The sequence below is a fragment of the Octopus sinensis genome, linkage group LG1, assembly GCF_006345805.1.
Source record: "Octopus sinensis linkage group LG1, ASM634580v1, whole genome shotgun sequence".
NCBI lineage: Eukaryota > Metazoa > Mollusca > Cephalopoda > Octopoda > Octopodidae > Octopus > Octopus sinensis.
In genome coordinates, this window is record NC_042997.1 from 115,815,042 (window position 1) to 115,833,105 (window position 18,064).

Below are 18,064 nucleotides of genomic sequence, written 5' to 3' on the forward strand. Positions count from 1 at the left end.
CTTACCAAAGTTTGACACTTATTTCTTCAAAACACTGCCACGTTGCAACACAGTATTCTTCGTCTGTAAAAATGCTGACTTTGATAGTTTCATTAAACGCCATCTTTCCCTTCCTCGCCATCTCGCCTGCCCTCCTCTCCTCCTCTTCTGGCTCTCTCTCTCTCTCTCTCTCTCTCTCTCTCTCACTCTCTCTCTCTTTCTCTCCCCTCACGGTATTTCACACTTCCTCTTTTCCTTTCAATGTCAATATGTGTATATATAACTAAATACTTTGACAACTCCCACATACAACCGCGTCATACATAAAATATGAATACGTGAGTATGTATGTACGTATATATAATAATATATGTGTGTGTGTGTGTGTGTGTGTGTGTGTGTTCGCGCACGCGCGCGTGTCTGTGTCTTATGCGTGTGTCTGTACATATATCAATGCGTATATGTATAAAATATCTGCAACTGTAAATATTACAAAAATATAAGTTATATATGCATGTATAAATTTAAAACTTATAAAATATATAAATGCATATTTTTAAGAAATAAATGTGAAGAGACAAAAATATTCAAATAATAGAAATATAGACAACATTAAATTTCATCGTACATGATAATTATTTTGATTAATACTTATGTGAGCGGCTCGTTGGTCTAGAGGTATGATTCTCGCTTAGGGTGCGAGAGGTCCCGGGTTCAATTCCCGGGCGAGCCCACGCATTTTTTTTTAATTTTTTGATAATTTGCATACATGTAAATTACACTAAAGAAACGTTATTTTCCCAGATTTCGCGTCCCCTATCTCTTCCTCTCTCTCTCTCTCTCTCTCTCTCTCTCTCTCTCTTCTCTCTCTCTCTCTCTCTCTCTCTCTCTCTCTCTCCTGTTCATGTTCCAAACCCACAGGGTTTGCTGATCCTAGATCTTCATACCGAAGTCGGAAGCTTCATGGTTTTTCTTGAGAAAGATACAATAGTGGTCGCCAGATTTGATATGTAGATACCGCCGGTATCAGGGCGTGTATAAGTCTTGAAAAAATTACAAAAATCGATTCCAGGTGAGAATGCGATCGATAAAGCCGTGGGAAATCGTTTTTCTGTGGAATAGAAAAAAAAGTCTATCTTTATTTCTTCTTTTGCTGCTGTCTCAAATTCAGGTTAAATCAGTGTTTCTGAAAGGGGCGGCCTATGGGAAGGTCGGACAAGTTGTTTTGAGAAAATTTGGTTTAAATGTTTGACAACTCAGTACCGTTCATTGAACGAGAGGCGTTTTGCTCGTATATATATATATATATATATATATATATATATATATGTATATACACACACATATGTATATATATAGAGAGAGGGGGGAGGGAGAGAGTAAGAGAGAGAGAGGAGAGAGAGAGCAAATGTGTAATGTTAGTGTGCACACACGACAGAGTGTAAGCGCCCTGAGAGAAATGTTAGACATGTGGCGTGTAAGAGAGACGTTTGTGTTGGTATGGTCATGTACTGCAGATGGACGAGGAGAGCTGTGTGACAAAGTGTCACTCCCTAACAGTGGAAGGAGTCCGGGGTAGAGGGAAACCAAGGAAGATATGGGATGATGTGGTGAAGCATGACCTTCGAACGTTGGGCCTCACAGAGGCAATGACAAAAGACCGAGACCTCTGGAGGTATGCTGTGACTGAGAAGACCCGGCAAATAAAGTGAGTCTACAGCCGTAACCTACACCAGTGTCACATAACCAGCCCACTCAAAAGTACCTTGGATCGTAGGGCAACATGCCGTGCTTGAGGAGACCTATTGAGTCAAGTACATGAACATCAGCAATATCAAAATCAAATCAAATGGAAATTGCAGTTGTGAGCCCCGTACCAGTAGCACGTAAAAAGTACCATCCGAACGTGGCTGATACCAGTGCTGCCTTGACTGGCTTCCATACCGTTGGCACATAAAAAGCACCATCCGATCGTGGTCGATGCCAGTTCCTCTGGCCTCTGTACAGGTCGCACGTAAAAAGCACTCACCACACTCGGAGTGGTTGGCGTTAGAAAGGCATCCAGCTGTAGAAACACTGCCAGATCCGATCGGGGCCTTGTGCAGCCTCTTGGCTTCCCAGATCCTAGTCGAACCGTCCAACCCACGCCAGCATGGAAAACGGACGTTAAACGATAATGATGATGATGATGATATATATATTTTCTTTTATTCTTTTACTTGTTTCAGTTATTTGACTGCGGCCATCCTGGAGCACCGCCTTTAGTCGAACAAATCAACCTCAGGTATTATTCTTTGTAAGCCTAGTACTTATTCTATTAGTCACTTAAGCTGAACCGCTAGGTTACGGGGGACGTAAACACACCAACATCGATTGTCAAGCGATGGTGGGGGACAAATACAGACACCAAAATATATACATACGTAGATACATACATACATATATACATATACATACATACATACATACATACATGCATACATACATGCATACACACACCACACACACCACACCACACACACACACACACACACACACATATATATATATATATATATGTGTGTTGGGGAGACACACACAGACACACAAACATATACATACACATATAATATATATATATATATTATATGTGTGGTGTAATATTTGAGTGTCTGTGTTTGTCCCCACACATCGCTTGACAACCGATGCTGGTGTGTTTACGTCCCCGTCACATAGCCGTTCGGCAAGAGAGAGACGATAGAATAAGTACTAGGCTTTTCAGACTAAAGGCGATGCTCCAGCATAGCCGCAGTCATATATATATATACGACGGGCTTCTTTCAGTTTCCGTCTACCAAATCCACTCACAAGGCTTTGGTCGGCTCGAGGCTATAGAGAAGACACTTGCCCAAGGTGCCATGTAGTGGGACTGAACCCGGAATTATGTGGTTGGTAAGCAAGCTACTTACCACACAGCCACACCTACGCCAATATTTTGTTTCTAAATACAAGACTTTACCTGTTTTTTACTCTCCACTTCCTTATACATCGTTTTCACAATTGCAATTTTCCTGTTTAATGAGAGATTTCCTTCCTTAGTAACTTAAACAATACAATAAATGGCAGCGTTGTAACGACTGACATTTCTTGAGGGGCCATTTGATGGATATCATTAGGCCTTACCACCTTCTAAAGAGTTAAATTCCTTAAGATTTTCTTGACTTCCCCTTTCTTTTCGTGGTTCACTGGAAATTCCTTGTACTTTTTAAATTATAGTAAAACATTTCAGCTTAAGCAATCGATAAAACAACATTAATAATCATAACATATCGAATTTAAAATTAGTTTTGACAAACTATTATTATATATATATATATATATATTAAAGTGAAATCTGGTAACTAGACGTGGCTCGTTGGTCTAGGGGTATGATTCTCGCTTTGGGTGCCCAGAGTCCCGGGTTCGAATCCCGGTCGAGCCCTTTCGTAAAGTTGAATATTTTATATTACTTTTTTTTGTATTCTAAAATAAATGGGACGTGCCTAATAATGCAACAATTGATGTCTCTTTAAAGGCACTTAATCTGCATGATGGGGGTCATCTTTATGGCACTTTAGGTTCCACTCTACAGCAATTTGGAGGGGGAAACAAACTATAAGTAACTGACTTGAAGAGATTTTGAAATTGTCAGAATTAAACGTATGTGTGTGTGTGTGTGTGTGTATGTGCACAGTTATATGTGCAGTTGTTTGTATGTGTGCATGTATGTATAGGTGCATAAGTGTGTGTGTGTGTATTTTTGCAAAAAGTTTCCTAGTCTTCACAGATATTGACGATTAACACACCGTGAATCAAGTATATACTTAATTAACAATTACGAAGAAATTGTTTAATTACACAACAGTTAAAAGCATATTCGAGTCAGTACCTCGTAGTTTTTTTACTTCCAAATTGCAGTGGGACCGAAATTGAATTAGTGATGCGAAACACATGAAAAATAGATGAAATGCCTTTTAAAATTCCATCATGGGGTAGCATAGTCTGGCATAATCTATTTACTTCAAAATACATACAAAAAATTTAAGTTACAAAATATAAAACGATGTTAGGCTCGTCCGGGATTTGAACCCGGGAACCTCTCGCACCCAACGCAGAATCATACCCCTAGACCAACGAGCCACTTCTTGTTAAAAGTTTCAGATTAATATAGATATATAAAGAAAAAAAGTTTGTCATAAAGAAGAGAAAGTTTGTCAACACTCATTTTTTACAATATTTTAATATGTCATTATTATTATTATTAATATTATCATTGCAGAATAATGGATTGCAAATTAATATAATTTTAAACAATTTTCTTCTATGATTAAAAATAAAGAAAAAAAAGACTTCCATTGAGCAACTCACACACACCACCACCACCACTACCACCACCACATCTTGTAGTGATGCTTACCAAAGTTTGACACTTATTTCTTCAAAACACTGCCACGTTGCAACACAGTATTCTTCGTCTGTAAAAATGCTGACTTTGATAGTTTCATTAAACGCCATCTTTCCCTTCCTCGCCATCTCGCCTCCCTGCCTCCTCTCCTCCTCTTCTGGCTCTCTCTCTCTCTCTCTCTCTCTCTCTCTCTCATCTCTCTCTCTTTCTCTCCCCTCACGGTATTTCACACTTCCTCTTTTCCTTTCAATGTCAATATGTGTATATATAACTAAATACTTTGACAACTCCCACATACAACCGCGTCATACATATAAAATATGAATACGTGAGTATGTATGTACGTATATATATATATATATGTGTGTGTGTGTGTGTGTGTGTGTGTGTGTGTGTGTGTTCGCGCACGCGCGCGTGTCTGTGTCTTATGCGTGTGTCTGTACATATATCAATGCGTATATGTATAAAATATCTGCAACTGTAAATATTACAAAAATATAAGTTATATATGCATGTATAAATTTAAAACTTATAAAATATATAAATGCATATTTTTAAGAAATAAATGTGAAGAGAGACAAAAATATCAAATAATAGAAATATAGACAACATTAAATTCATACTCGTACATGATAATTATTTTGATTAATACTTATGTGAGCGGCTCGTTGGTCTAGAGGTATGATTCTCGCTTAGGGTGCGAGAGGTCCCGGGTTCAATTCCCGGGCGAGCCCACGCATTTTTTTTTAATTTTTTGATAATTTGCATACATGTAAATTACACTAAAGAAACGTTATTTTCCCAGATTTCGCGTCCCCTATCTCTTCCTCTCTCTCTCTCTCTCTCTTCTCTCTCTCTCTCTTCTCTCTCTCTCTCTCTCGCTCTCTCTCTCTCTCTCCTGTTCATGTTCCAAACCCACAGGGTTTGCTGATCCTAGATCTTCATACCGAAGTCGGAAGCTTCTTCATGTTTCTTGAGAAAGATACAATAGTGGTCGCCAGATTTGATATGTAGATACCGGCCGGTATCAGGGGTGTGATAAGTCTTGAAAAAATTACAAAAATCGATTCCAGGTGAGAATGCGATCGATAAAGCCGTGGGAAATCGTTTTTCTGTGGAATAGAAAAAAAAGTCTATCTTATTTCTTCTTTTGCTGCTGTCTCAAATTCAGGTAAATCAGTGTTTCTGAAAGGGGCGGCCTATGGGAAGTCGGACAAGTTGTTTTGAGAAAATTGGTTAAATGTTTGACACTCAGTACCGTTCATTGAACGAGAGGCGTTTTGCTCGTATATATATATATATATATATATATATATATATTATATATGTATATACACACACATATGTATATATATAGAGAGAGGGGGGAGGGAGAGAGTAAGAGAGAGAGAGGAGAGAGAGAGCAAATGTGTAATGTTAGTGTGCAACACACGACAGAGTGTAAGCGCCCTGAGAGAAATGTTAGACATGTGGCGTGTAAGAGAGACGTTTGGTGGTATTATGGTCATGTACTGCAGATGGACGAGGAGAGCTGTGTGACAAAGTGTCACTCCCTAACAGTGGAAGGAGTCAGGGGTAGAGGGAAACCAAGGAAGATATGGGATGATGTGGTGAAGCATGACCTTCGAACGTTGGGCCTCACAGAGGCAATGACAAAAGACCGAGACCTCTGGAGGTATGCTGTGACTGAGAAGACCCGGCAAATAAAGTGAGTCTACAGCCGTAACCTACACCAGTGTCACATAACCAGCCCACTCAAAAGTACCTTGGATCGTAGGGCAACATGCCGTGCTTGAGGAGACCTATTGAGTCAAGTACATGAACATCAGCATATCAAAATCAAATCAAATGGAAATTGCAGTTGTGAGCCCCGTACCAGTAGCACGTAAAAAGTTACCATCCGAACGTGGCTGATACCAGTGCTGCCTTGACTGGCTTCCATACCGTTGGCACATAAAAAGCACCATCCGATCGTGGTCGATGCCAGTTCCTCTGGCCTCTGTACATGGTCGCACGTAAAAAGCACTCACCACACTCGGGGAGTGGTTGGCGTTAGAAAGGCATCCAGCTGTAGAAACACTGCCAGATCCGATCGGTGGCCTTGTGCAAGCCTCTTGGCTTCCCAGATCCTAGTCGAACCGTCCAACCCACGCCAGCATGGAAAACGGACGTTAAACGATATAATGATGATGATGATGATATATATTTTCTTTTATTCTTTTACTTGTTTCAGTTATTTGACTGCGGCCATCCTGGAGCACCGCCTTTAGTCGAACAAATCAACCTCAAGGTATTATTCTTTGTAAGCCTAGTACTTTTCTATTAGTCACTTAAGCTGAACCGCTAGGTTACGGGGGACGTAAACACACCAACATCGATTGTCAGCGATGGTGGGGGACAAATACAGACACCAAAATATATACATACGTAGATACATACATACATATATACATATACATACATACATACATACATACATGCATACATACATGCATACACACACACACACACACACACACACACACACACACACACACACACACATATATATATATATATATATATATATATATTATATATATATATATTATATATATTTATATATATATATATATATATATACAAGATAAGAAAATGGAGAAATACATCTAAATCAAATATCAATTACCAGATAATACCCAATCACATACTTTATTAAACCACCACCTAAGAGACTGTAGGGTTAGATATAAAAGCAGAATAAATCAGTGTACATAAATGAATGTACATAAAAAAGTGTACATTACTGATTTGTTCTGCTTTTATATCTAACCCTGTAGTCTCTTATGCGGTGGTTTAATAAAGTATGTGATTGAGTATTATCTGGTAATTGATATTTGATTTAGATGTATTTCTCCATTTTCTTATCTTGTATTAGTAATTTGTGGTAAATCATTTTACCTTTGCCCATATAATACAGTAAATGAATTGATTGCATCGCAATCATTAACATTTATGTATTAACTCTGTTGGGTACTTCACTAGCAGTATAATGGATATATGTTATCCCATGGAGTGTTGCATTTACAACCCCTGTCTCAATTTGTATATATATATATATATATATATATATTTCATTTTAATCTAGTTTTAGCTCATGAGCTGTGGCCATGCTGGGGCACCACGGGCTTCTTTCAGTTTCTGTCTACCAAATCCACTCACAAGGCTTTGGTCGGTCCGAAGTTATAGTAGAAGACACTTGCCCAAGGTGCCACACGGTGGGACTGAACCCGGAACCATGTGGTTGGCAAGCAAGCTTATACCACACAGCCACACAAACACACACATATACACTATATTATCTCTTTCTGTCTCTCTTTCTATATATAGAGAGGGGGAGGTCAGAAAAGGAGAGAGCCAACCTCAATACTATATTGGTAATTGGTACTTAAAATACCGAAAGGGGGAAGACAAAGCTGACCTTGACAGGAATTGATCTCAGACATTGGTGAGGTTAAAAGACAAAGTCGACTTCGACGACATTTGTACCCAAAGCGAGAAAGAGCTGTGCACAAAATGTCGCGAGGAATGTTGCCCGATGCTCTACCGATTCTGCCACACACAGACATTCGGGATCGCATCTAGAGGAGGGTTACTCGCTAGTCAATCACCTATGGATCTGCTACCCGCTCTGGCCCACGATTATGCCGTCTCTTCTTTCTGTCATTTACCTCACAACTATAATGGCGTCTGTTCATCGGCGCTGGTTGGTATCGTACTTCGCACTTAATCCACTACTACTCTCTCCACTTCTCATCACCATTGGGTTGTCCAACCGCCCCACTAGCCCCACATTAACCGTTAATTCCAATCCTTTCTCCACTGAACATCTTCCCTTTGGAATATTTCCAAGTTCATATCTTTCCTACAGGCGTTGACCTGAAATGGTTTAAACAAGATATTGGTTTCAAATTTGGCAAAAGGCCTGCAATTTCGGGAGGGTTGAGTCGGTTACATCAACTCCCAGTGCTCAACTGGTACTTATTTTATCGACCCCGAAAGGATTAAAGGTAAAGTCGACCCCGGCAGAATTTGGACTCAGAATTTAAAGGTGGGCTAAATGTTTAGCAGCTTTTCGTCCGATGGGCTAACGATTCTGCCAGTTCGCCTCCTTAGTTTCAACGAAATATTAACATCAAGCCCACCAGTTTTTTCTTCAATATATTTGACATATAAAGGCGGCGAGCTGGCAGAAATGTTAGCACGCCGGACGAAATGCTTAGCGGTATTTCGTCTGCCGTTACGTTCTGAGTTCAAATTCCGCCGAGGTCGACTTTGCCTTTCATCCTTTCGGGGTCGATTAAAATATATACCAGTTACGCACTGTGGTCGATATAATCGACTTAATCCGTTTGTCTGTCTTTGTTTGTCCTCTCTGTGTTTAGCCCCTTGTGGGTAGTAAAGAAATAGGTATTTCGTCTGCCTTTACGTTCTGAGTTCAAATTCAGTCAGGTCGACTCTGCCTTTCATCATTTCGGAATTTAGTACCAGTTGCGTACTGGGGTTGATCTAATCAACTGCCCCATCTACCCAAAAATTTCGGGCCTTATGCCTAGAGTAAGAAAAGGATACATTTGACGCATAAAGGTGGCGAGCTGGCAGAAACGTTACCACGCCGAGCGAAATGCTTATCGCTATTTTGTCTGCCGCTACGTTCTGAGTTCAAATTCCGCCGAGGTCGACTTTGCCTTTCATCCTTTAGGGGTCGATTAAATAAGTACCAGTTACACACTGAGGTCGATATAATCGACTTAATCCGTTTGTCTGTCCTTGTTTGTCCTCTCTGTGTTTAGCCCCTTGTGGGTAATAAAAGAAATAGGTATTTCGTCTCTCTTTACGTTCTGAATTCAAATTCAGTCAGGTTGACGTTGCCTTTCATCCTTTCAGGGTCGATAAATTAAGTACCAGTTGCGTACTGAGATTGATCTAATCGACTGGCCCTCTCCCCAAATATTTCAGGCCTTATGCCTAGAACAGACAAGAATATTATTGACATATATCAAAATTATGATCCAAACGAAAAAAAAAGTCAATGGGCTCGTCCGGGAATTGAACCCGGGGCCTCTCGCACCCTAAGCGAGAATCATACCTCTAGACCAACGAGCCACTTACGTCCAGCCAGCTTGAAATTATTCTGAAATACCATTAAATCTGACATAGTCTATATTTGTATTATTGGGATATTTTTGTCTCTTTACACATTTTTTTTTTCAAATATGCGTTCGTATATATATTATAAACGCCCGAACTGGATCCTCGCTACCGGATGTCTTTTGTGATCGGGCTCATAAATCACTTCCTACGCCCTTAAGAATAAAAGGGCACATCACATCATATAGGCCCTTATTAGGGTTTATCTGCAAGGACCGATTTTGTGCATAATCAGGTAGAATATAATATTATATTTCAAATGGTGTGGAAGTAGTTTTTAAGCACGGACACATAGGCACATATATGTGAATGGAGGATATGAAGCAACCAGTGGTGGTCTACATGTTCAATGAGCTTCCGCACAGTTTCCGACCAGGACATTCCATTCAGACAATCTCATTAGGAATTGATATTCTTATCCTGTTATATATGAAGTATTTCTTGAAACACGCACGCACACACACACACACACACACACACACACACGCACACACACACAAGTAGTGGTCACATACATTGTAAAACTTTAATTGTGACAACTTGTATATCTATCTATCTATCTATCTATCTATCTATCTATCTATCTATCTATCTATCTATCTACCTATCTACGTATCTATCTACCTATCTATCCATCTATCAACCTATCTATCTATCTATCTATCTATCTACCTATCTATCTACCTATCTACCTATCTATCTATCTATCTATCTATCTATCTATCTATCTATCTATCTATCTATATCTATCTATCTACCTATCTACGTATCTATGAGAAACTGGTCGACAAGGCGCAAACATGCGCCGTGCCAGGCCGGACCATCCATGACAACCTCCATCTGATGCGCTACATCATAGACAGGGTAGTTAACGAACCTGGCATGGGTGGGGCCCTGATCAACTTGGATCAATCAAAAGCCTTTGATAGGGTAGACCATCGATACTTGGAGGCAGTCCTGAGAGCGGCTGGTTTCGGTCCCGTCTTCCGCGGCTGGATAGCTGCCTTGTACAGAGGCATCCGTTCGGTAATTCGCGTAAATGGACATCTATCGAGACCTTTCGACATTGCACGTTCGGTCCGTCAGGGATGCCCCCCTCTCGGCGCTTCTATACGTATTGACTCTTGAGCCACTACTGCGGAAGCTGGCGACTCTAAGGGGCATACCGCGAGAATTGGGATGCGGGACGAGCGTATCTGCATACGCGGACGACGTCACCGTCATAGTGTCTTAGCCACGAGCACATCGAGCTGGTCGGCGAGACACTGAAAAACTACGAAGCGGTGACAGGAGCGAAAATCAACCGGGAAAAGTCAGTGGGCTTGCGACTAGGCACCTGGAGAAGCAAGCCCATGCCGTCCACCAGCGCCTCCGTCGTGGGACGCTGGACCGACGGCCCGGTTGAGTTGCTCGGGGTCTGGTTTGGTCCGGACCTCCAAGTGGAGAAGAACTGGAACGAGATAACGAGTAGGGTGGTCACTCTCTCGCCCGGCAATGGGCCGAGAGGAAACTGTCCCTAAAAGGTCGAGCGGAGGTGGCGAACACGTACATCGCGTCCGTCATCTCTACGCCCTGACGTCGTACCTTGTCCCGACCCTACCATCACCAAACTACAACGCATCCTCTTTCGCTTCTTTTGGAAAGGATGCGTCCCGATGGTCAGGCGATCCATTTGCTGTCAACACCCGTTAAAAGGAGGGCTGGGCATGCCGTGGTTGATGATGCGCAGACACGCGCTGAGACTGCGACATCTCTGGCTCTATGTAGACGACGGTGAACAGGTGTGGTCGCCGTTTGTGAGGCACGCTTTCCCGCAGCTCGTCTCCATGACCGAACTGCAGTCGTGGATCAAAAAGAGGCCGAGGAAGGGCGAATGGCACCGCGAGTGTCGCGTTGCTCTCAAGCAACTCTGCCGCCCTGGGTCGACCTTAAGTGACTTCAACACAACCAAAGCATTCTATAGGGGTTTAGTGGAGGGGAGGTACGACGACGAGCTCGGGGCGAACCTGGACGTCGACGAGGAGTACCTGACCCGCCTGTTCGGGACGACTTTCGGGCCAGGGCCCATGGACAACTTCCAGAGATCCCTGGCCTGGCAGTGCTACCGAGAAGCGCTACCCGTTCGGGATAAGCTCTACAGACACGGCTCGAGAAACACGGGGCCGACCTGCCCGAGATGCGGTCAGAGCGACGAAACCGTTCTGCACGCACTCGTTCAGTGTCCAACAATTTCCGACCTGTGGGCTTATGTCGAACAACTGCTGTCACGTGTGGGACGAGTCGGTTTATCAGCTGAGTCTATCGTCAATATTGTCACGCCTCCTTCCTTCAAACGGGAAGAAGAGCTATTTTCATCATCCTTGTGGCTATGGCGAAAGAATGTATCTGGTGGACGCGTCTGAAAGGATTGGAGACAAACACTTTCCTCTCTGGTCAATCTCTCATCAACTTCTTCAAGTACCACTTGAAAAGGAAAGTGAGAGTAGAGAGGCAAGTTTTGTCTAGCGAATGTTTTAAAAAAGATGGGTGAATGTAGCAAGAATGGCACGTATGAATGACGAAGCCACCTTGAGCATAGTCCTATGAACCCAGAAATCGAAAACAGAGAGTTGCTTATTTGCAAAAAAAAAAAAAAAAAAAAGAAATATAAAATGTGACTTCATTGACCGAGGTTACCGTGGTCTTTTCCGCAGCTTTTCTTTCCACGGGTAACCTCACCTGTCCTCCCCTTTACACTTCATATTGACATTTCTGTGATAACGATCCCTATTGATCATTTTTTTTCCTCTCCCCCCCCACTTTTTTTTTTTTTTTAACCCCCCTTATTTTTGTCCTCTTTCTCTCCTTTTACGATCCCTTTTGATCGAACCTCCCCCTTCCTTTTTTTTTTTTTTTTTTTTTTAATACCTTCAAAAGAAAAGCTCTACCTTGTAATTTGTTCTATCTGTGTGCAGCCCTGTGTGGCTAATAAAGAAACATATCTATCTACCTATCTATCCATCTATCAACCTATCTATCTATCTATCTATCTACCTATCTATCTACCTATCTACCTATCTATCTATCTATCTATCTATCTATCTATCTATCTACCAATCTATCTGTCTATCTATCTATCTATCTATCTATCTATCTATCTATCTATCTATCTATCTATCTATCTATTATCTATCTATAAGCACAGGCGCGGTTCTGTGGTTAGAAGCTTGATTCCCAACAATATGGTTCTGGGTTCAGTCCCACTGCGTGGAACCTTGGGCAAGTGTCTTCTATAGCCTCGGGCAGACCAAAGCCTTGTGAGTGGATTTGGTAGACGGAAACTGAAAGAAGCCTGTCGTATATATGCATATATATATATATGTGTGTGTGTGCGTGTGCGTAAGCGTGTGCCTGTGTGTGTACGTGTGTATGTCTGCCCCCCCCCACATCACTTGACAACCGATGCTGGTGTTTACGTCTCCGTAACTTGTATGTGGATAGACGGACGGAGGGGCAGGCGGAGGGATATGCATTCGCGCATGTGCGTATTTGTGTGTTCGGATACATGTAGCCGGACCCTGTTCGGAAAGGATCGATGGGTCACGTTTTCGCGGTCCTTATTCGTAATAAAAATCGAGATAGCATGGCTTAGTGTGTGTCTTTGCGTCTTTAAATTTGAATGTACGTATACATATTTCTGTGTATGTAGACATAGTCTTTCATTCTTTTATTGTTTCAGTCATTTGACTGCGGCCATGCTGGAGCATTACCTTTAGTCGAGCAAATGGACTCCATGACTTATTTTTTGTAAGCCTGGTACTTATTCTATCTGACTCTTTTGCCGAACCGCTAAGTTACGGGAACGTAAACACACCAGCATCGGTTGTCAAGCGATGGGGAGGGACAAGCACAGACACACACGCAAACACATACACACACATACACACACACACACATATATATATATATATATATATATATATATATTATATATATATATATATATATATATATATTATATATATATATATATATATATATATGTATATATATACACGACGGTTTCTTTCAGTTTCCCACTACTAAATCCACTCACAAGGCTTTAGTCGCCCCGAAGCTATAATAGAAAACACTTGCCCAAGTACTGAACCCGTAATCACGTGGTTGGTAAGCAAGCCACTCCTATATAATATTCTTTTGTATTATAGGCACAGGGCCTGACATTTTGAGGGAGGGGACTAGTCGATTACATCGGCTTTAGTGCATAACTGGCACTTATTTTACCGACCCCGAAAGAGTGAAAGACAAAGTCGACTCCGGCAGAATTTGAACTCAGAACGTGCTAACGATTCTGCCAGTTTGTCGCCTTATTTTTATGCATATGTGAATATATTTAATATATATATTTATATATTCTTTTATTCTTTTACTTGTTTCAGTCATTTGACTGCGGCTATGCTGGAGCACCGCCTTTAGTCGAACAAATTGACCCCAGGACCTATTTTTGTAAGCCTAGTGCTTATTCTATTGGAATCTTTTGTCGAAACGCTAATTTATGGGGGCGTAAACACATCAACATCGGTTTGTCAAGTGATTGTGGGAGGACAAACACATATACAGACAGACAGACAGACAGACAGATAGATAGATAGATAGATAGACGACGGGCTTCTTTTCAGTTTCTGTCAACCAAATCCAGCCACAAGGCTTTAGTCGGCCCGAAGTTATAGCCGAAGACACGCAGTGGGATTGAACCCGGAACCATGTGGTTGGGAAGCAAGCTTCTTACCTCACAGCCACGCCTGCGCATGTATATACATGTCTGTATGTGTGTATATGTATGCACACATATATATATGTGTGTGTATACACCCTAATATGCAACACATGTATAGACATATATTTATATATATATGTATATGTGCACAGTGTACATATGTTCGTGTGTGTGTGTGTGTATGTGTTTGTGTTTGTATGTATATATATATATATATATATATGAGTCCGCGCGCGTACTCACGCGCATACTAACATAACTTTAACCTGGAACCCATTATTTAAAAATTGAAATAAAGAAAACTAGAGCTGATAATGAAGATATGTCAAGTAGGTTGCAACAATGAATTAAGAGCTTGTTCTCTCTTATTCACACGATCCTTGTCAGTGAGCAGACGATAAAAAGTCGTCTGCATTTTCACTGAGGACCGACGATAAGACATGTCAGTTTAGTTTTGCTACATGCCATCGTCTGCACTGGACGTTCTTCTGTAATGTACTTCTGGTTTAGTTTATTCAAACGGTAGACCAATGTTCCCGAAATTTCTAAATATCGGACTCGGTTTCAATTCTATTTCGTAGGCCATTTTATTCCATTGAAATCATTCAGGAAATATGAACATCATACAATCACATTTTATATCTCCACTATATTTATCAATCTATCTATCTATCTATCTATCTATCTATCTATCTATCTATCTATCTATCTATCTATCTATCTATCTATCTATCTATCTATCTATCTGTCTATCTATCTATCTATCTATCTATCTATCTATCTTGATAGATATTATTATTATTATTATTATTATTATTATTATTATTATTATTATTATTATTATTATTATTATTATTATTATTATTATATGTTTGACTTTTGCTTTGTGTTTGCACAAGTTGACTCCAAGTCTCACCCAGAGACCTCAAGAGATAACAAGTTAGAAGTTCATGTTGGTGTTATGCTTACGGTGTCATATATTTGGTTTTGTACATAGTATTGTTCTAGAGAATGTTTAAGACATTATGAGTTTACTTTAAAATTTGAGATTACATAGGCAGTATTTTACGTAGGATATGGGCAGTTCCCATGAGCACTATCTTTTGAATTTCTGCCATTTTGGGATCTCCTGGTATCTGAGCTAGATAGCAATCAGCCCATTTTGCTATCATTCCTAGGGCACCTATGACAACAGGTATTGTTTTAGTCCTGAGGCTCCACACTTTGCCAATTTCTATTTCAAGATCTTTATACTCGCTCAGTTTTTGGTAGGTCTTGACCAGTGCTGCCCAACGTCCGGCCGGCGGACTGGATCCGGCTCACGAAGCCTTAAAATCCGGCCCGCTAGTCGGTCTTCAATTTATGGGTATCTGCAAAACAAATTACAAAAAATATATTCGTAGATCACAAAAAATCACATTAAAGTATCCTCTTTATGTCGAGGAAGTGTGCTACACGCAGGTCTTCTCTATACGTCATTATGAGACGTGATTTATCTGCGACAGAGATAGTTTTAAGCATGCCGAGTCAGCTGCTGACCGTGTTGTGGATAAATACCGATTTTCGGTGGCTGAAAGCTGTAAAGTCAAGCTGGCTCGAGCCAGCAGCCAATCACGACATCGCTCAATCAATGGGGGAAAATCACCGTCTAAAAATTTCATTAGATTTTGTGCTTCATGAATGAATAATTCTATAAAACTGGCATTTGAGGTAATTTAATTTCAAATTTACCCAGGCACAACTTTTGATACGGAAGCCTTCTTATACCGATGAGCAAATTACCGTAGTTTCTTTTTCACAATAACTTTAAAATTTTCTTCATCCATGGCGTCGACTAGAAAAATCAGAAAAGTAGACAAGGAGAATCGCAGGTTTAACGAGGCATGGACAAATTTATATTTCTTCGTGGAATCAAATGCAAAATGTCGCTGACCTGTGGTGAAACAGTCGCAGTTCCAAAAGTTGAAAATGTGAAACGGCATTACACATTAAAGCACGCTTCGACCCATAATCGTTATGAAGAAGATCATCGCAAGGAAAAAGTACTTTTACTTCAAAGGAATTTAGTCTCGCAACAGAATATTTTTCGGGAAATAGATGATGGATCGAAAAAATACACCAAAGTAAGTTTCGTCATTGCTGAAAAGATTGCACGCAACATGAAACCTTTTTCGGAAGGAGACTTTATCAAAGAATGTATCACCTCGGCGATTGAAATTCTGTGCCCAGAGAAAGAGAAAGCTATAAAATGTGTTAGCGTGACGCATAATATAATAACCCGAAGGATTGAAGAACTGGCCGAAAATACGAAAATGCAGTTGAACGAACTTTGTAAAAACTTCGAAACTTACAGCAATGCCATCGACGAATCTACTGACATGACTGATACACCACAACTGGCGATTTTCGTGAAAGGTGTTGATTCAAGTTTTAATATCACTGAAGAATTACTTGCTCTATGCCCCATGAAAGAAAATTTGCACAGGTGCTGCTGTTTTCAAAGAAATTGATATTGCACTCGAAAAGGCGGGACTGGCTTACGATCGCCTGGTGGGAATTGCTACCGATGGTGCGCCGGCCATGATCGGCAAGGAACAAGGCTTGCGTGGTTTCATACAAAGAAAACTGGAATCCCTGAATGTGAGTAAAGACCAAATATTGTGGTACCATTGCATTATACATCAGGAATCACTTTGCTCCAAAATCATTAAGTTTGATCACGTCATGGATAATGTCGTGAAAGCTGTCAACTTCATTCGGAGTCGTGCGTTAAATCATCGACAGTTTCGAAATTTTCTCGATGAGATAAACGCCGAATTTTCTGGCATTCCTTACTTTACCGAGATCAGGTGGCTCAGCTGTGGACGTACTTTGAAACGCTTTTACGATATTCGAGAACATGTGGCAGCATTTCTTGAAGCAAAAGGAAATTCATGCATTAGTTTTGATGACGACAAATGGATGAATGATTTTTCCTTTCTGGTGGACATTACACACAAGCTGAATGAGTTGAATGTGCGGTTACAAGGAAAAGAAAAACTCATCCATAATTTGTTTGGGGAGATGACAGCTTTCCAAAAGAAACTGGATTTGTGGATTACTCAAATTGCTGACAGCAATTATGCTCACTTCCCTTGCCTTCAGGAACAGCCGCACATTTCAGTCATAAATCGGGAATTCTTTGTGAGCGAGTTAAAACGGATGCAGGAAGAATTTGCCAGGAGATTTAAGGATTTCCGTGCTTGTGAAGACCAGCTGAAAATTTTTTCAATGCCTTTTGACGTGGATCCTGCTGATCCCCGTTGAGCTTCAAATGGAATTGAATGAATTACAAAGTGACTTTGATGTCAAGAGTCAGTTTTTAAACAGGAATCTGATGGACTTCTACAAATACGGTCTGCCTCACACTCAATATCCAAATATTACTTGCTACACAAAGCCCTTTCTCGTTTTGTTCGGTTCGACATGGATATGTGAATACCTCTTCAGTCGCATGCAATTGGTAGAATCGAACAAAAGAAATTCTTTGAGTGATGAACTCCGACTGGCCTTAACAAATATTCCGGCAGACATTGAAAAGCTTCTTGATGACTCGAAACAATTTCAAGTTTCTCACTGATATTTTCGTTCTTTACGGGTATACAGCTAAAATAAAATTGTTTTATTATTGAAATACAAGCCATTTATTTGAACAAATGTTTTTTTTTTTTATCTTG

General features: G+C 40.6%; 2 protein-coding genes and 3 non-coding genes across 5 annotated transcripts; 4 read left to right on the forward strand and 1 right to left on the reverse strand.

Annotated features, from left to right (window-relative positions):
* The first annotated feature begins 640 nt into the window (after positions 1 to 640).
* Positions 641 to 712, forward strand: Trnap-agg. Its single transcript has one exon. It is a non-coding gene; the product is annotated as a tRNA-Pro (tRNA).
* A 4,352-nt stretch (positions 713 to 5,064) lies between these two features.
* On the forward strand, positions 5,065 to 5,136 carry Trnap-agg. Its single transcript has one exon. It is a non-coding gene; the product is annotated as a tRNA-Pro (tRNA).
* Positions 5,137 to 9,475: 4,339 nt separating this feature from the next.
* Positions 9,476 to 9,547, reverse strand: Trnap-agg. Its single transcript has one exon. It is a non-coding gene; the product is annotated as a tRNA-Pro (tRNA).
* A 7,381-nt stretch (positions 9,548 to 16,928) lies between these two features.
* On the forward strand, positions 16,929 to 17,654 carry LOC115221030 (general transcription factor II-I repeat domain-containing protein 2A-like). Its single transcript, XM_029791276.1, has one exon. It carries the CDS (start codon positions 16,929 to 16,931, stop codon positions 17,652 to 17,654), a length of 726 nt encoding a protein of 241 aa, XP_029647136.1.
* Positions 17,655 to 17,661: 7 nt separating this feature from the next.
* LOC115221134 (general transcription factor II-I repeat domain-containing protein 2B-like) lies at positions 17,662 to 17,967 on the forward strand. The gene has a single exon (XM_029791338.1). It carries the CDS (start codon positions 17,662 to 17,664, stop codon positions 17,965 to 17,967), a length of 306 nt encoding a protein of 101 aa, XP_029647198.1.
* The last annotated feature ends 97 nt before the right edge of the window (positions 17,968 to 18,064 follow it).